Here is a 19,160-nt window from a genome sequence, read left to right on the forward strand (position 1 = left end):
GCTCCGGGGGCCCAGAGGCTCCTGCTCCGGGGGCTCAGAGGCTCCTGCTCCGGGGGCCCAGAGGCTCCTGCTCCGGGGGCCCAGAGGCTCCGGGGGCTCAGAGGCTCCTGCTCCGGGGGCTCAGAGGCTCCGGGGGCCCAGAGGCTCCTGCTCCGGGGGCTCAGAGGCTCCTGCTCTGGGGGCTCAGCTATAGTGATGCTGACTGAGTTACATCAGCGGGCCGGGGGGGTGATTACAGTGAAGACTCTGACTGTCAGCTCCCCCCTGGAGACCGGACTGATGATCTCCGACACATTGTTCAGCCACAGTATATGAAACATGACTTCATGTTATTGAGCTGATGCTAAACGCTCAGAGGCAGCAGAGTATGAATGAGGTGGAAAAGTGGGTCTAATTACTGGGGGGGGGGCTGAATCTGAATCTGAATCCGGTATTCAGCAAAGCTTCAATTATGTGTTTTTATTCATATTAATTTCATACAAATATTTGTTTTGGGGAAAAAAGATGTGGAACAGCTGGTGTTGCTCATAGCGTGACACCGAATGTTTTAGCTTTCAAACTCTTTTCAGTGGTGTTTATGGTTGCTGCTAGTTGTCATCCTTATTTATTGAACATATTCTTCTACTTCTTGTTATTAGTAAATGAATAAGAAGACAAAATCAGGATTGTTACGCCAATTTCCACTTTTATTCAAATTGAAATAATTGTGCTGCCTCAGCAGACACTGGGCAGAACAGGTGAATGAAGATGTGGAACATTTCTCTTGCAGTTTCAGATTATTCTGAATAATTGTATTAGGAGGAAACGACACCCTGAGTTGACCGACATTTCTACTGTGATGGATTAAGTTTACATGAAGCTGAAGGACTATGAAGACTTGGAAACACGGGAAAGGGTCTAATTAGTAGGAAAGAATGAAGGAACAGAGACAATGTACAAGGAACATTGTCCTTATTCAGAATGAGGACAGATGTTGCGTTCCAGCTGATCAGTACATCAATAGAACATTTCAGATGTGAGTCAACAGTACAAAATACTGTGCTAATCAATATAAAACTAATAATCAAAATCAAATCATTTAAAGTTCAATAAACATCTGAAGCTCTTAAAACTGCATAAAAGTTGCACTGCGGTTGTGTGGCAGCATGAAATATGTGTACATGTTGAATTAATTATTATTATCTTGTTTTGTTCTGTGAATGAAGTTTCTATGTTGAAAGGAGTTAGTTAGTTAGTTAGTTAGTTAGTTAGTTAGTTAGTTAGTTCTCTCAGGTTCCTGTGGATCCTGGTCCTGGTTCTCCTGCTGTGGATCGTCAGCCACCGACACTTTTTACTGATATTAGTCCTGTAATATTGATCAGTATCAGTCAGATTCCTACTGTCAGTACTATAGTTGCTGTTATTATGGTTGTTTGCTGAGCACCCCCCCCTCTGGGCCTGGTTCTGATCCAGGTTTCTTCCTGTTAAAGGGGAGTTTCTTCCTGCTCATGTTTGGATTCTTTGTGTTGAATCTTGAATCTTTGAGTCTGGTAATTAAAGAGTTTGATCTGAGCTGCTCAGTTGGTCTGACGCTTTTGAATTGGTTCCATATAAAGAAAGATCGATTGATTGATTGAATGACAACAATTCAGCATTTTGTCTTTGATAAGGAATCAGCTGATTCAGAGTTTATTGAAAGATGGTTGGAGTTCCTGATCCTGAACACAACAAACAGCTGCTGTCTGGCCTCCCAGCATGCACCTGGAGTGGGCGGCTGTCAGTTGATGGCGAGGCAGAGCCACTGCAGGAGGAGAAGAGGAAGAGGTCAGTGATGATGTCATGAGGCAGCTGTGTCATGTGACAACAGGTTGGACACGTGATTCAGTTGGATTTCTAACAAAGTGTCTCCGACGCTCTTCCAGAGTTCTGAGCCGCCGCCGCCGGATGGCGTGATCGTTTGGAGGTGGGATGATGGATCTCCTTTTCTCATGTCTCCGAGATGAAAAGCTGCGTCACCAACGTACACAGTTACTGACCCTGACATCATTACCATAGCAACCCTCGCAGATAGGATGGCGGTGGGTGGAGGCACAGATCAGATCGGATCTGTGCCTCCACCCTTCGGTAAAACCTTTGCGCTGGCCTGCGATTCTGCCTCAGTCTGTCGTGGGACAAACATGTTGCCTGGCACAGGTCACGTGACAAGAATTAGCCAATCAGGTCCATCCATCCATTGTCTATACTGCTTATCTTTCAGGGTCACACTCACACCTACAGGCAGTCACCAGTTCACCTGCATGTCTGTGGACTGTGAGAGGAACCCACACAGAAAGAGGGACCGTGCTAACCACCCAGCTGCCTGCTGCAGACGGAGCGGCGGCTGATTGGACTCGTTCAGTTTCAAGTCGTCACTTCTCACCATGTTTAACAGCAACGGTAGAAACGGACGGCCTGTGATCTGTTAGTAAGCTGCTTTTGGATGAACGAACCCCTTAAAGCAAAATATACAATAAAACAAAGAGAGGTTAAACAACAGTGGCTGTACAGATGAGCTGCTTTTTAAAAGTTTCCTCAGCGTCCAAAGTCCTGAAGCCCAATCGGAGAGTCCCAAAGTTTAGGAGCTACAACCTCACAAGTCTCCTTTTGTCCTGCGTCCACAGCGAGGGACCCCCACCCCCCCTGATCAGCTCTAATGGAAGCAGCTGTCGGACCATGCCCGCCTCCCAACCTAAAGAAAGATCGTAAACTGGATTCTCTATTGGATGGGGGGCCCCTTCTGTAGTCTGGTGGTCCTTCTGTAGTCTGGGCCCCTTCTGTAGTCTGGGCCCCTTCTGTAGTCTGGGGCCCCTTCTGTAGTCTGGGGCCCCTTCTGTAGTCTGGTGGCCCTTCTGTAGTCTGGGGCCCTTCTGTAGTCTGGTGGCCCTTCTGTAGTCTGGGCCCCTTCTGTAGTCTGGTGGCCCTTCTGTAGTCTGGGCCCCTTCTGTAGTCTGGTGGCCCTTCTGTAGTCTGGGGCCCTTCTGTAGTCTGGTGGTCCTTCTGTAGTCTGGGCCCCTTCTGTAGTCTGGTGGCCCTTCTGTAGTCTGGGCCCCTTCTGTAGTCTGGGGCCCTTCTGTAGTCTGGGGGCCATTCTGTAGTCTGGTGGCCCTTCTGTAGTCTGGTGGCCCTTCTGTAGTCTGGGGGCCATTCTGTAGTCTGGGCCCCTTCTGTAGTCTGGGCCCCTTCTGTAGTCTGGTGGCCCTTCTGTAGTCTGGTGGCCCTTCTGTAGTCTGGGGCCCTTCTGTAGTCTGGTGGCCCTTCTGTAGTCTGGGGGCCCTTCTGTAGTCTGGGGGCCATTCTGTAGTCTGGGGCCCCTTCTGTAGTCTGGGGGCCTTCTGTAGTCTGGGGGCCATTCTGTAGTCTGGGGCCCCTTCTGTAGTCTGGGGGCCTTCTGTAGTCTGGGGCCCCTTCTGTAGTCTGGGCCCCTTCTGTAGTCTGGGGCCCCTTCTGTAGTCTGGGGCCCCTTCTGTAGTCTGGGGGCCTTCTGTAGTCTGGGGCCCCTTCTGTAGTCTGGGGCCCCTTCTGTAGTCTGGGGCCCTTCTGTAGTCTGGGGCCCCTTCTGTAGTCTGGGGCCCTTCTGTAGTCTGGGGGCCATTCTGTAGTCTGGGGGCCAGTTTTACCTGCTGCAGGTCCAGTGTGATAGTCCCCTGATTCTTCTTGTCCAGAGTTCGGAACATCTCTGCAAGAAAAGAAAACACTTTGGAAAGTGGACTGAAAAGAGGAGTCAGTGTGTGGTATCTGCACTGGGAGCACTGGGAACACTGGGAACCAGAGGCGCCGTCAAGGGGGGTCAGGGGGGGCCGCGGCCACCCCTGAAAAATGCTTGGCCCCCCCAGTGGCCCCCCCAGTTCTGATAGGTCAAGTTCACATTTGAAAATTTCGGAAACTGTAACTACGTTGTCCGAGTGCAAGTGAAGGCAGCACTGCAGCAGCTGCTGCCCAAACTCAGAGACAGACAGCAGTCATTTTCAACGGCAGCTGTTGAGACAACCAGACTATCAACAGGTAAGTCAGTCAAACAGTACTTACTTTTAGAACAAATAGTGTGTGTTTGGTAAACTGTGTCTGTGCTGAACCTCCTGCTGGCTGCTCTCCGTTACTGAGCATCTCATTAGCTCGTGTTAAGGATCACCAGCACCTGTGCCGTGATGCTGCGGCAATGTTCAGACAATGAAGAGAAAGTCTACGGACATCTCTTCCATATGTGCGATGATGCAGGCCAAGATAAGACCGCCGAGCAAACCCATGAACAGACAGAGACAGAGCAGGGAAGTGCAGAGGAGCAGGTGAAAGGTCCAGAGAACAGGGAAGAAGTAAGGCAGCAGGTCAGACAGGACACAGCTGTTCATCCTACTGCTGGACCAACAGGTGAGCTGAGAACATGAAGAAGTAAGGCAGCAGGTCAGACAGGACACAGCTGTTCATCCTACTGCTGGACCAACAGGTGAGCTGAGAACAGGGTCCCTCATGAGGAAATGAATGGCAAGAGAGTAACTTTACCTGGATAAACGTGTGGTAACAAGGTGTCAACACTGAGTTATGAATCCTGGTGCAACAACAGAAAGCTTCTTGTTCATGTTTACTGGTAGAAGAGTTTGAAGAGTCAGAACAGAACTGACTGTGGGTCCATAATCCAACTGTAATCTGGGATTACTATGGACAGCTACTCATGTTATTACTGTTGGTTTTGCTGCTGCTATTTTAAATTCAGAGTAACTTATTGTCCTCATGTTTCATCACAGATATTTCCCAGTCAACATCAGCAGCATCTCAAGTTTTTCCCTCGTACTCTTCAAGGGGGCAGAAGACGAGGCTTCAAGAAAGACTACAGTCTTACAGTGGTACAGTGCTCACATGGCTAGAATCCTCTCAGAGCTGTGGTCAAATGTCTGCTGTCAAAGACAATGCTTTGTTTACATGTTTACAGCAGAATAAAGCTGTACTGAAAACAATCAAAGGCCTCTGTGTGGTGCTTTTAAACTTGAGTAGACTTGTTCCCTGTAACTGTTTAGTTCATTACATGAATGTACTCCCTAATAGTAAAGCTGTATAACACAACTACCCTATTAGAACAATGAATTTCCTAACTCATAAATAAACCAACGCTTAATAAAACAGGCTTGTACTGTATTAGTCCATGTACATCTAAGTAACATTAACTGTAAAATTAGAAAGTATATGAGTACATGATTCCTTAACTCTCATATTGACATCGATTCTGACTAGCCTCAATACTTACAACAGCTTTTCTTCTTGAAATTCCACTATTGTTTTTGGTTTTGGTGTGCCACCCCAGGATTTTCACTGGCCCTATCTGGCCCCCCCTGTGAAAAATTTCTGGGGGCGCCCCTGCCACTGGGAACACCAGGGACTGGGAGCACTAGGAGCACTGGGAGCACTGGGAACACTGGGAGCACCAGGGACTGGGAGCACTGGGAGCACTGGGAACACTGGGAGCACCAGGGACTGGGAGCACTGGGAGCACTGGGAACACTGGGAACACTGGGAGCACCAGGGACTGGGAGCACTGGGAGCACTGGGAGCACTGGGAACCAGTCAGGGAGTCTCCGCTGTCCTCATGGTCCCTCTGTTTGTTCTATCTTCACTTTTATTTTCCAACTTATGTTTCATGAAAGTTTTTCATGTTTTTATGTTCGTTTCACGTGAAGAACTCGTTGGACTAACTTTTCCTTTCCATCACTTCACGGTTCTCGGCCACGTAATAACGAAGTAAACTGAGTGGCGTTGCTCTCCACTAGCCCCGCCCACCTCACCGTCATTTCACTACCGTCTTTCCTCGACCTCAGAGAAACGTCGTCCAACTGCACTTTAGTGTAAATCTAAACACACGTGACCACATGACGTCGTGCGGGTCACATGGTGACAGCAGGTGGACAGGTGGCGTGTCCCGCCCCTCTCCCACTGATTCATGGGTAATTCAAGATATTTAACGCCTTAATGAATCAGCAGACGCTCCTCGCCGTTTGGTCATGTTTGGTCGTGTGACTGAAAGGAACATCTCATCTTATTTTTTATCTTTTGCTGCAGCTTCACTCAGAGACTCACTGAAGAGCATCTCCACACGGACCAGGCAGCCCAGGAAGCTGTCAAAGTCGACGGCACAGCTGCTGTCGGCAAAACGACCCACAACCTCCTGAATCACAGCGCTGTTCACCTGGAAACCTGCCCACACACACACACACACACACACACACACACACAAACCCTTCAACGCTTTGAGAAATTCAGTTTTTAAATCTTACAACATTTAAACTGTCACACTCCTTCTGGTTAAACCTCCTCTCAGTGGCCACTCCCACCAATCAGCCAGTCAATATTTAAACCCTCCCCGCTCACTGTCAGATTGTTCTGAAACTCTCCAGCTCTCATTCCAGCTCGTCCCTGACCACCAGGTTCTGTCTCTGTCCTTCCTGGATCCTGTCTGCCCGGCTTTCGTCTGCTTTGGTTTCCTGATCCACTTCCTGATCCTCTTCCTGGTCCTCTTCCTGGTCCTCTTCCTGATCCTCTTCCTGGTCCTCTTCCTGGTCCTCTTCCTGGTCCTCTTCCTGATCCTCTTCCTGGTCCTCTTCCTGGTCTGTCCTGGTCTGTCCTGGTCTGTCCGTCTCTCCCAGCGCTCACCTGGATCGCTTCACCAGCTTCACCAGCAGTAGTCCTGGAGGGGGGGGGCTCTGAACCAGGTGCTTGTTCTGAACTGCAGTCACCTACGTGCCAATCGTAACAAAAGTGGCTTTTCACTGACGTACTGTGTGCTGCATTTGGGTCTGAAACTCTCCCGTCACAGTAGAATCTGTCCAGACATGGGCGCAGCTCACTAGAGCAAACGGAGCAGGTCGCTAGGTCAGAGCTAGCTGTGTTAGCTCCTCAACTCCACCAGCTGGCAGACTTCTCCTGAGGCACCACCCCCTGCTCCCGTTCCTCCTGATCAGTTGCTGGAGCCCTGGGCTATCAGGCTGCCCCGATAAGTCCTTAGTTCATAGTACCGTACTACCCCACTAGAGCACTGTGCTCCCAGACTGCAGGCCTACTGGTGGTTCCTAAAGTCCTCTAAAGTAGTGATGGAGCCAGAGCTTTCAGCTATCAGGCTCCTCTCCTGTGGAACCTCCTTCCAGTCTGGGTTCGGGGGGCAGACACCCTCTCTACATTTAAGAGTGGACTAAAAACCTTCCTTAGTGATGAAGCCTGTAGTTCAGGACTGGATCAGGTCTTGGACCAGCCCCTAGTTATGCTGCTATAGGCTCAGACTGCCGGGGGACTCCCATGATGCACTGGGCTCCTCTCTCCTCCTCTTCCTCTCCATCCTGATGCTTCATGTCTCTTTAATGTCTGTTACTAACTTGGTATCTTCCCCGGAGCCTTTCTGTGCTTTTCTCATCCCTCTGGTTCCTGTGGATCCTGGTCCTGGTTCTCCTGCTGTGGTTCTCTGGTTCCTGTGGATCCTGGTCCTGGTTCTCCTGCTGTGGTTCTCTGGTTCCTGTGGATCCTGGTCCTGGTTCTCCTGCTGTGGTTCTTTGGTTCCTGTGGATCCTGGTCCTGGTTCTCCTGCTGTGGTTCTTTGGTTCCTGTGGATCCTGGTCCTGGTTCTCCTGCTGTGGTTCTCTGGTTCCTGTGGATCCTGGTCCTGGTTCTGTTGCTGTGGTTCTCTGGTTCCTGTGGATCCTGGTCCTGGTTCTCCTGCTGTGGTTCTCTGGTTCCTGTGGATCCTGGTCCTGGTTCTGTTGCTGTGGTTCTCTGGTTCCTGTGGATCCTGGTCCTGGCTCTCCTGCTGCAGATCGTCAGCCACCGAAACTTTCTACTGATATTAGTCCTGTTGTTATTATTCACATATTAACTATTGATCAGTATTTTAGTTGCTGTTAGTTCTCACTCACCCAACAAGGACCCTGACAGAAAGCCCCCCCCCCACCTCTGAGCCTGGTTCTGTTCCAGGTTTCTTCCCGTTAAAGGGGAGTTCTTCCTCCACTGTGTCCTACTCTAATCTCTGATGCTGCTCTGTGGGGATCACCTTCACCTCTGTGGTGTTTGGCAGTACCTGCTGAACTGGCTGACCCCCCCTCAGTGGTGGATCTTACCTGCCTCAGCCAGTGCTGCTCTCATCTCATGACTGCTCATCGTTCCTGAACCATCCGAGTCGTGACTCTTGAAGATCCCCTGGGGGGGGGGTCATATAAACAGTAAGAGACATCAGACTGAATGTACAAACGGCTCATGATGGGCCACCTGCTGGTTAGACTGTCCCCAGGTTAGTTAGTTAGTTAGTTAGTTAGTTAGTTAGTTAGTTAGTTCTCACCAGATATTTCTGGATCTTCATCCACAGTGAGTGAAACTCCAGCAGACCCAGTTTACTGCTGCCGTCCATCTGAGGACAAGTCAAAGACCCAAACCACTGACCTGTCTGTGTCTCTGCCTGCCTGTCTGTCTGTCTGTCTGCCTGTCTGTCTCTCTGCCTATCTGTCTCTCTTCCTGTCTGTCTCTCTACCAGCCTGCCTGCCTGTCTCTCTGTCTGCCTGCCTGTCTGTCTGCCTGCCTGTTTGTCTGCCTGCCTGTCTGTCTCTCTGCCTGTCTGTCTGTCTCTCTGCCTGCCTGTCTCTCTCTCTCTCTCTCTCTGCCTGCCTGCCTGCCTGCCTGTCTGCCTGCCTGTTTGTCTGCCTGCCTGTCTGTCTCTCTGCCTGTCTGTCTCTCTGCCTGCCTGCCTGTCTGTCTGCCTGCCTGTTTGTCTGTCTGTCTCTCTGCCTGCCTGTCTCTCTCTCTCTCTCTGCCTGCCTGCCTGCCTGTCTGCCTGCCTGTTTGTCTGCCTGCCTGTCTGTCTCTCTGCCTGCCTGCCTGTCTGTCTGCCTGCCTGTTTGTCTGTCTGTCTGTCTGTCTCTCTGCCTGTCTGTCTGTCTCTCTGCCTGCCTGTCTGTCTCTCTGCCTGTCTGTCTGAAGGATACATCCAGCAGGTTGATGATGCTTCGACACGTCTGCAGACTGAAGCCGTCTGTTTTCACATCAGATCCTCAAACACAAAACGCACACAGATGAGCTCATAACCCCGCTGCCGTCACTGTGATGTCACTGTGATGTCACTGTGATGTCACTTGTACAGTTTGTGGTCAGAAGTCAGTGGACACCTCTGCTAATTGCTGAGTAGAGGTGTTTCAGCCTCACCTGTTGCTAACAGGTCAAAGTCCAGCTCCGCCTCGAACTCAGACTTCAGAGTTCAGGGTTCAGAGATCAGGGTTCAGAGTTCAGAGATTAGGGTTCAGAGTTCAGGGTTCAGACTTCAGAGTTCAGAGTTCAGGGTTCAGAGATCAGGGTTCAGAGTTCAGGGTTCAGAGATCAGGGTTCAGAGTTCAGGGTTCAGACTTCAGAGTTCAGGGTTCAGAGATCAGGGTTCAGAGTTCAGGGTTCAGACTTCAGAGTTCAGGGTTCAGAGTTCAGGGTTCAGAGATCAGGGTTCAGAGTTCAGGGTTCAGAGTTCAGGGTTCAGAGATCAGGGTTCAGAGTTCAGGGTTCAGAGTTCAGAGTTCAGGGTTCAGAGTTCAGAGATTAGGGTTCAGAGTTCAGGGTTCAGAGTTCAGAGATTAGGGTTCAGGATTCAGAGTTCAGGGTTCAGAGTTCAGAGATTAGGGTTCAGAGTTCAGAGTTCAGGGTTCAGGGTTCAGGGTTCAGAGTTCAGGGTTCAGGGTTCAGGGTTCAGAGTTCAGGGTGGTAACGAGCTCCGAGCTGCACCAAGTCTGCACTGAGCCTGGAACTACACTTCCCTGAACACCTTTAGGAGGAACCGGAACACCGACCGGGATCCAGACCACCGGGATTTAGAGCAGGACGTCCAACAGGCCCATGTGTGTGTGAGTGTGTGTGTGTGTGAGTGTGTGTGTGTGTGTGTGAGTGTCTGTGTGTGTGTGTGTGAGTGTGTGTGTGTGTGTGTGAGTGTGTGTGTGTGAGTGTGTGAGTGTGTGTGTGTGTGTGTTCTCACTCTGAGCGACGACTCTGTCCAGAACCTTCTGCAGTTCGTATTCAGACACTTCTGAATCCTGTTGAGACACAAATCAAACATCAGGTGTTTGGTTCATGAGGAAATTAGTTTTTCACTGTGAGAAGATTGTTTTGATAAAACATGTTTGTACATTTCCTGAGATCTGGACGAAGAGGCGTTTGAAGTGAGGATCCACGTCGTGCTCTCCGACGTCCGGCTGGAGGAAGGAACACATGAACACGTGTGATGTAAAGAGTGTCTGCAGACCTTCACCACAAGGCTCATCAGGAGCACGACGCTTCGTACGGTACCAACCTCCTGGATGTCGGCGTTCACGTCCTCCTCCATCGGTCTGAAACACAGAAGAAGAGTCATTCAGAGTCCGACCGGTCCATAGCGGGGAGTCTCAGCGGGTCTCCACCCACGTGACCCACCTGGTGTGGGCCTGTTTCTCGGTGAACACCCTCAGGATGAAGCTTCCTTTGCGGTGCGGTTCGAAGGTGGAGGGGATGATGGCGTACTCTCCCGGCGGCAGCTTGAATCGGTCGCACACCTCCCTCAAGTTAATGAAGTTACGACTGCGAGCCACCGCAGTCCTCCGGAGCAGGACGTCCGGGCCCAGGTGGGCGTTACTGCGCCCTTTATACTGAGCACAGAGGAAGAGGAGGGTCATGGACGCATTCATAATAAACTCTTATCAATAACACAGTATTACAGTTTATCAAGAGATCAGCAACTGACGGGTCGTCTCCCTCCACGTGACCCAGGGTGACCCCGGGTGACCCTAACCCTCAGAGGTGATCACGTGACCTGAGTGGCCTGACGAGCTACCAACCATAGATGCAACATTTCCATCTGTGCTCTGCAGAATAACTCGGCCTTTATCAACTGTAAAAAAGTTGACTTTGGCTCGGCTGTTAGCCACAAAGCTAACGTTATGCTAGCCACAAAGCTAACGTTATGCTAGCCACAAAGCTAACGTTATGCTAGCCACAAAGCTAACGTTATGCTAGCAAGATAAACAACGTAATGTAAACAACAGTGCATACGGTTGACAGTCAGTAAATATAATCTCACAGCATGTTTGACAGCCAGACTAGCTAGCTAACCAGCTACGTCACTGTTCCCAAATCAGTATCAAGATTTTCACAGACAAATGATCGGCTGTGGAACGTTTCTGTCACTGCAGCCTGAAGCTGTGAGCTGAATGTTGTCAGGATAGTTCAGGATCGCAGACCGAAGCTCCAGATCACAGGATCTCCCAGTGAATGGGATCATTGATGTATAAACAGTTTAAAGGCGTGATCAGAGAGTGATCATGTGATCCAAAGTCTCAGTGAGGTCAGAGGGGATCAGTGTACTTACTGCAGGTGTTCAGAGGATGAGACTCACTGATGGAAATCAGCTGGTCACTGCAGCCAGCGCTTCATTTAGACAGTGAACAGACAGTTTGACTAGAACTACTTAGCAGGCGTCCATCATCACTTTATAACAGACACCCAGCAGCCAATCAGAATTAAGTATTCACCCAGACCACATGGTGTGTGTGTATATATATATATATATACACAGACACGTGTGTTTGTGTGTGTGTGTGTGTGTGTGTGTTAAATATGAAGATACTGTTTCTACTCTCTGTACTTTGTTTCATCCTTAAACTTCCTCTGAGATCCAGGTGTGACACCTCACCTCATCAGGAACCTGGAAGAAGGAAACAGACACAAGTTGTTCAGTCACATTGTGACAACATGCTGATGACAACATGCTGTTCTGCTGGTAACACTGTTGGTCCATAAAGATTCCTGGTGTTCAGCGAGTCAAAGACTGAACTCAGATTATGATAAATCATGGCTGACAGTGATGTAGTTCCTTGGTGGGAATCAGCTGATCATCAAGGTAATGCAGATAAACAATCACCTGACTTTCTGTCACCTGACCTGTCAACAGGTACAATATTTTCAGCACTGATTATTGTGATGATTGTTTTCTCGATGAATCAAAGAAATAATTATTCATGTATAAAACGTCAAACTGCCTCTGTCCTGCTGATTCTTAAACTACATCAGACCTTCATGACACTTTGCTGTTTTATCTCCTGACACTTCAGCTGCATGAAGCTGATAAAACTTGAATGCAGGACCTTTACTTGTGGTTGGATATGTTCATGTCTGTTAGTCTGTGCATTTGTACCTCGTAGATGGCGAACCCGATGGTGTTCAGGTCTCGTCCGAAGCGTCTCTCCTTGCGAGCATCTTTCTGCATCAGACCAATCAGGACGGTGCAGCCGTCCTCGCCGTCGTGAGGGTCGTCATCGACGTCCTCCAGCCGGATGAAGAACTGAGGGTTGGAGCAGAAGGTGGCTGCAGAGACAAGAGAGTCACTTCATACGGCTCACAGCAGTTTACAGCATCCATACAAACATTAATGTTTCATTACAATACAAACTAAAGAAACACTGAAAGCAGTTGAAATGAAATCGCTGAAAGAATCTGAGGTTTCATCTGCAGTGAAAGCAGTGAATGAAGTTGAAGTGATAACTGTAAACGCTGACTTAAGTTGAAGTGTCAGTTGAAATGAAAGCGCTGAGAGAATCAAAAGATTCTGCTGAAGCGTGAAAGCAGGAAGTCCTGAGAGGAATCGATGCTGCTTCAAAGATTTCAGCTCATTTTCTTCGTGCAACTTTCCTCCTTCAGCCAATCAGATCTGCTCACGAGCTGTAGTGAGCTGTAACCGTGGTAACCGTACACTACAAAGATGGAGATAACCGTGGAAACTGAGCTACAGCTACATTTCATTAGAAGACCGAGGCTGCATCAGAATCAGGGCCCAAAGTGAACCCTGGCTGAAAAGGATCCGTACCCGGATAGTTCCTGCAGCCTCCGGCGGTGGAGCCGACCCGCCACACGCCTTCGAACTCGCCGTAGTTCCAGCGACCGACCTCGTCACTGCTCAGCGTGTCGGGTGTCAGGTTACAGATATCGAGGCGGGAAAACTGACGCAGGAAGTCGTTGTAGGATATCCTGCGAGGAGGAGGAGGAGGAGGAGGAGGAGGTCAATAGAAGAATGGTCTCCAGCCCAAACAGCTGACTGTGTATGTCAGGATGTAAGTAAACCCACCAGAACTCTCCATCATCAGCAGAGTGATCCAGCTTCTTCTTCTCCTCCGGCTGAACTCCGCCCCACTCCTTCGAACTGACAGTCACATAAACAAACACATCAGAGGGTCCCTGAACGCCTCCTTCAGGAGCACCAGCCCACAGAGGGACTCCAGCCTCTCACTGTTCCACACACTGGGACTGTGGAGGTGGAGTGAGGACCGGTACTCACTCGTCACTCCAGGCTCCGGTCCACTCCACCTGACCCCAGGGGTTCCTGATCCTCAGCAGCTGCACCGGGGAACCGAAGTGGTGGACCTGCAGGAGGAAAGCTACTGATTCACAAGATTTAGACCAGCAGTCGCCTCCAGACTGCATCACAGCTGCTCTCTGACCAGTGAACCGTCCAGACCTGCAGACATCCTGAACTCACTGACCGCCTGCTGACCTCACGCCTTTCAGCCAATCAGAGGAGAGTAAAAGTCCCCTGGTGTGAGCTGTGTCATATTTCTTCACATTTCTTTTTGACGTCAGCAAAGGAAGTACACACATCCTTTCCTGCTGTAAAAGTACTAATACTACAGTGTCGGAGTACGTCCACACCAGACCCCATTCACAAAATCAGGGATTTTACACAGTCGCTGCTGCCTGTTGCTGCCACGGTTGGTTGGTTTGTGTTATTGTGTGTTACATAAATGTTGTGTTGGATCTGAACTGTTTAAAACCCCAAAGTCACACAATAACACAAAGAAACTAACTGGATCTTAAGAGATCAGCGTCACCAACTCAGGATCAACCACATGTGAAACCTGGTCTCAGTCTCCCTCTGGTCCTGAGAGACGACGTCGAATAACAACCATACACGAGAAACAGTGTCCCACAGACACACTGACTGATGGAGGCAGCAGCTCTAAAATCCCTGTTTTAGTGAATGTAGTCTGGTGTGTGTGCTGTTTGTGGTTAAACCAAAAGGATCTTCCAGGTCTCTCTCTGTAGGGATCCTTTCCATGATGCTGTCACACACTTAGAATAACACTCTGAGCCTGTCAGTGGATCAAACAAGCTCTTTTAGTGGACCTACTGTGATCAGGTGCAGTTGTCCCAAAGGATCACGTTGCAGCCATTGCAGCCCGTTTGGTGTCTGCTGGCTGAGGTGATCTACTGGACCAGTTCCAACACTTTTACTACCTACCAGTCACTCACACACCAGGATGTGGACACAGAGGACCATGGGTAGAAACAGGGGAGTGACCCTTTCAGTAAATGTACAAAACTGTCAAAAGTAAAAGTACTCATTAATCATAATAATCGATCTGATATTATTGATTCTATGAAGGAGAAGCTTGTTTCTCTCTCTGTCTGTTACCATAGCAACGTGTTGGTTTTTCTACTTTAGAGGCAGGAAGTGACACGTCTCACACCTGAGGACTCTCCTCCCATTGGCTGACAGACCTGCAGGAGGTCTGGAGCCTCTTCACACTATCACCCATAATTCATAGCGACGTGTAAAAGGAAGTCTATTTCCTGTCACTTCTGGTTCACCACCTGGTGGTGCGTTCAGGAGCTCCTGTAAACAAACCGCACTTATTTGGTCAAGTCATTTCCCAGAATGCTTCACCTGCTGTGCAGCAGTGATGGAGTAGGCGTGGCCTTTAACCAGCCTCTGACTGGTGATGGCCTCCGTGTCGTATGAGCTGGAGATCTGAGAAACAGGAGAGTAACGATAGAAATGAAAAGCTGTGGTCTGACCGCGAGGAACAGAGGATTGTTTCTCTACAGTTCTCATGCAGATCAGCATCTACCTGACACCTGTGTGTTTATCACAGCAATGATTGTAGCTGGAAATGTTTTCTGTGTGTTTGAAGGAAAACATGAACGCTGTCAGTGAGGCTGTAAACAGCAGGTGTTAGCGCTCATGATGTTTGTCTGTCACGTTTTAGAACTTCTGTTGAAGAGCGTGACAGTGATCAATATTCACATCACACATGGAGCTGATTGAAGCCTAATGATGCTCCTGGTTAAACACTAGCAAACAGTTAGCACGGTTAGCAGGGTTAGCACAGTTAGCACGGTTAGCATGGTTATCACGGTTAGCAGGGTTAGCACGGTTAGGTTGGTTAGCTGGGTTAGCACGGTTAACACAGTTAGCATGGTTAGCTGGGTTAGCACAGTTAGCACGGTTAGCACAGTTAGCATGGTTAGCAGGGTTAGCACGGTTAGGTTGGTTAGCTGGGTTAGCACAGTTAGCATGGTTAGCTGGGTTAGCACAGTTAGCACGGTTAGCATGGTTAGCAGGGTTAGCACGGTTAGCTGGGTTAGCACGGTTAGCACAGTTAGCATGGTTAGCTGGGTTATCACGGTTAACATGGTTAGCACAGTTAGCACGGTTAGCAGGGTTAGCATGGTTAGCTGGGTTAGCTGGGTTAGCACGGTTAGCTGGGTTAGCACAGCTCTCCGCTGAGGATCACTAAAGGTCGGCTGTCTGTTCTCAAGTTAACTTGAAGTAAGAAGAGACTGTGGGTCTGGTCTCTGTGGGTCTGGTTTCTGTGGGTCTGGTCTCTGTGGGTCAGGTCTCTGTGGGTCGGTCTCTGTGGGTCTGGTCTCTGTGGGTGTGGTTTCTGTGGGTCAGGTCTCTGTGGGTCTGGTCTCTGTGGGTCAGGTCTCTGTGGGTCTGGTTTCTGTGGGTCTAGTTTCTGTGGGTCTAGTTTCTGTGGCTCTGATCTCTGAGGGTCTAGTTTCTGTGGGTCTGGTTTCTGTGGGTCAGGTCTCTGTGGGTCAGGTCTCTGTGGGTCTGGTCTCTGTGGGTCAGGTCTCTGTGGGTCTGGTTTCTGTGGCTCTGGTCTCTGTGGGTCTGGTCTCTGTGGGTCTAGTTTCTGTGGGTCTAGTTTCTGTGGCTCTGATCTCTGTGGGTCTAGTTTCTGTGGGTCTGGTCTCTGTGGGTCAGGTCTCTGTGGGTCGGTCTCTGTGGGTCTGGTCTCTGTGGGTCTGGTCTCTGTGGGTCTGGTTTCTGTGGGTCTGGTCTCTGTGGGTCTGGTTTCTGTGGGTCAGGTCTCTGTGGGTGTGGTTTCTGTGGGTCAGGTCTCTGTGGGTCTGGTCTCTGTGGGTCAGGTCTCTGTGGGTCTGGTTTCTGTGGCTCTGGTCTCTGTGGGTCTAGTTTCTGTGGGTCTGGTCTCTGTGGGTCTGGTCGCTGTGGCTCTGGTCTCTGTGGGTCTAGTTTCTGTGGCTCTGGTCTCTGTGGGTCTAGTTTCTGTGGGTCTAGTTTCTGTGGCTCTGATCTCTGTGGGTCTAGTTTCTGTGGGTCTGGTCTCTGTGGGTCTGGTCTCTGTGGCTCTGGTCTCTGTGGCTCTGGTCTCTGTGGGTCTAGTTTCTGTGGCTCCGGTCTCTGTGGGTCTAGTTTCTGTGGCTCTGGTCTCTGTGGGTCAGGTCTCTGTGGCTCTGGTCTCTGTGGCTCTGGTCTCTGTGGCTCCGGTCTCTGTGGGTCTAGTTTCTGTGGCTCTGGTCTCTGTGGGTCTAGTTTCTGTGGCTGTGGTCTCTGTGGGTCTAGTTTCTGTGGGTCTAGTTTCTGTGGCTCCGGTCTCTGTGGGTCTAGTTTCTGTGGCTCTGGTCTCTGTGGGTCAGGTCTCTGTGGCTCTGGTCTCTGTGGCTCTGGTCTCTGTGGGTCTAGTTTCTGTGGCTCTGGTCTCTGTGGGTCAGGTCTCTGTGGGTCTAGTTTCTGTGGGTCTAGTTTCTGTGGCTCCGGTCTCTGTGGGTCTAGTTTCTGTGGCTCTGGTCTCTGTGGGTCAGGTCTCTGTGGCTCTGGTCTCTGTGGCTCTGGTCTCTGTGGGTCAGGTCTCTGTGGCTCTGGTCTCTGTGGGTCAGGATTAACAGACTTGTGCCAGCCAATCAGAAGCTGGTTCGCAGGTTGTGTTCAAGTGTTGTCGGGAGTTTACGTCGATGGAGCAGCCGAGCAGCGAGCCAAGCTTCAGAGCCTTCCTGATGATGTTGAAGAGGAAGGGCGGGGCCTCCTTCAGGTCGTAGCTCTCTGAGATCCCCCCAGTGAAATCCTCAAAACCCTCGATGCTGGACCCCCCGGTCAGAGCTTCGTACGAGCTGGTGACCCTGCAGGAGACAAGGAACGTTTCCTGATCATCATGTGAGCTAGCTGCAGCTAAAACACTGAAAGGAGTTAAAGTGGAGCTCAAAGCAAAGCAGTCAGCTGGCGTGTAGAGACCAAAGCAAACGTGGTGAAAGACAATATCGTCCAGTAGAAGTGTTGAAAGCAGATGGTGTGTCCGTTTAAAGAGCGCTGAAAGGAGCTGCAGTGTGATCGTAAGTGTTAATTACAGTGACCCATTCATTCCACAAAGACGTCCTCTGATTGGTCAGTGAGCAGGTAGCCCCGCCCTAAAGTCCCCCCTCTTCCTGGTGTATCTTCCTCTAAATGGACCATAACTTACTAAATGAACTGAAGAAGACTGTAAACTAGAGACTGAGAGCAGAAACTGTTCACTGAGCTGATAAATCAGGAGAGAAGTCTCCTCATTTCCTCATTGACTTCCATCCAATCAGACTTCTGTTTGGAGCCAGTGGAGTCGCCCCCTGCTGGACACTAGAGAGGAAGCAGCTTTAAGGCTCTTCAGCATCGGCTCCACTGTTCAGACCCAGAGGACACCGACACTCTTTATAGACTGATACCGACCAATCAGAGGACGGTTCTTCATACAGACTGATACCGACCAATCAGAGGACGCTTCTTTACACAGACTGATACCGACCAATCAGAGGACGCTTCTTTACACAGACTGATACCGACCAATCAGAGGACGCTTCTTTATACAGACTGATACCGACCAATCAGAGGACGCTTCTTTACAGACTGATACCGACCAATCAGAGGACGCTTCTTTACAGACTGATACCGACCAATCAGAGGACGCTTCTTTATAGACTGATACCGACCAATCAGAGGACGCTTCTTTACAGACTGATACCGACCAATCAGAGGACGCTTCTTTACAGACTGATACCGACCAATCAGAGGACGCTTCTTTACAGACTGATACCGACCAATCAGAGGACGCTTCTTTATAGACTGATACCGACCAATCAGAGGACGCTTCTTTATACAGACTGATACCGACCAATCAGAGGACGCTTCTTTACAGACTGATACCGACCAATCAGAGGACGCTTCTTTATAGACTGATACCGACCAATCAGAGGACGCTTCTTTATACAGACTGATACCGACCAATCAGAGGACGCTTCTTTATAGACTGATACCGACCAATCAGAGGACGCTTCTTTATAGACTGATACCGACCAATCAGAGGACGCTTCTTTACACTGTGGTTGGACATGATGTGAACATGAACTCTGTAGAAAAGTGAGAATGAATCAGAGCAGCAGGTGAAGCTTTGACCTGTTCAGGATAAACTGCTGAGTCAGCAGCTCTGTTTGTTTTCCAGGCTAGTCGGCGCCCAGAGTTTACTGAGTAAAGCTTCCTCCACCCTGCTGCTAATCACCTCCAACACACACACACACACACCCAGGCCTCCTCCTTAGAAACACACAGATGTAGTTTGACAGTGTGTTTCAGAGGATCACATTCAGCCTCATATAAACCAAATCACAGTCAGAAAAACGGTGATTTCAGCCGCTCTCTCTGTGAGACAGTGAGTTAAAGTGTAACAAATGATACACACTAAGTGGTGGTTAAAATGTCACTGCGTCGTCATTTGAAGTGTAAACATTAAACAGAGTTGTTTCAGTTGAGGTGTTCGTTGCAATGAGTCCTGAAAGTAGCTGATGTGTCGGTTGAAGTGTTGTTGTTATCAGTTGAAGGAGACCTAAAGGGCCTGAAAAGAGCAGAAGCTGAATGGAACCGAAGATTCAGCTGACATGTAGTTGAAGTGTAAGTGTTACCGCGAAAACGCTGAAAGCCGTCTGTAAGTTGACTGATATATTGGTGGGAGCTGAAAGGAGTTGAAGAGTCAGTCAAGTGCTGGAAGGATGTACGCAAACTAAAGGTAGTTAAAATGAGAGTTTCATTTGAAATGTAATCACAAAAATGTGTTGTTAATTGAAGTGTCAGT

General features: G+C 49.5%; 1 protein-coding gene across 1 annotated transcript in view; it reads right to left on the reverse strand.

Annotated features, from left to right (window-relative positions):
* Window positions 1-1,640: 1,640 nt before the first annotated feature.
* LOC139225603 (calpain-2 catalytic subunit-like) overlaps window positions 1,641-19,160 on the reverse strand; it is a 21,465-nt gene continuing 3,945 nt past the window's right edge. Inside the window, exons 5-21 of the mRNA XM_070856387.1 lie at window positions 17,016-17,184; window positions 14,705-14,788; window positions 13,319-13,404; window positions 13,109-13,183; window positions 12,851-13,011; window positions 12,182-12,351; window positions 11,681-11,692; window positions 10,426-10,637; window positions 10,307-10,343; window positions 10,143-10,208; window positions 9,992-10,049; window positions 8,964-9,028; window positions 8,324-8,392; window positions 8,106-8,184; window positions 6,082-6,198; window positions 3,636-3,694; window positions 1,641-1,780 (exon numbers count right to left, since the gene is read on the reverse strand). Coding sequence (XP_070712488.1) covers window positions 1,757-1,780; window positions 3,636-3,694; window positions 6,082-6,198; window positions 8,106-8,184; window positions 8,324-8,392; window positions 8,964-9,028; window positions 9,992-10,049; window positions 10,143-10,208; window positions 10,307-10,343; window positions 10,426-10,637; window positions 11,681-11,692; window positions 12,182-12,351; window positions 12,851-13,011; window positions 13,109-13,183; window positions 13,319-13,404; window positions 14,705-14,788; window positions 17,016-17,184 — 1,543 coding nt within the window. The 3' untranslated portion in view covers window positions 1,641-1,756. The remainder of the gene's footprint in view (window positions 1,781-3,635; window positions 3,695-6,081; window positions 6,199-8,105; window positions 8,185-8,323; window positions 8,393-8,963; window positions 9,029-9,991; window positions 10,050-10,142; window positions 10,209-10,306; window positions 10,344-10,425; window positions 10,638-11,680; window positions 11,693-12,181; window positions 12,352-12,850; window positions 13,012-13,108; window positions 13,184-13,318; window positions 13,405-14,704; window positions 14,789-17,015; window positions 17,185-19,160) is intronic.

The sequence above is a fragment of the Pempheris klunzingeri genome, chromosome 3 (assembly GCF_042242105.1).
Source record: "Pempheris klunzingeri isolate RE-2024b chromosome 3, fPemKlu1.hap1, whole genome shotgun sequence".
NCBI lineage: Eukaryota > Metazoa > Chordata > Actinopteri > Acropomatiformes > Pempheridae > Pempheris > Pempheris klunzingeri.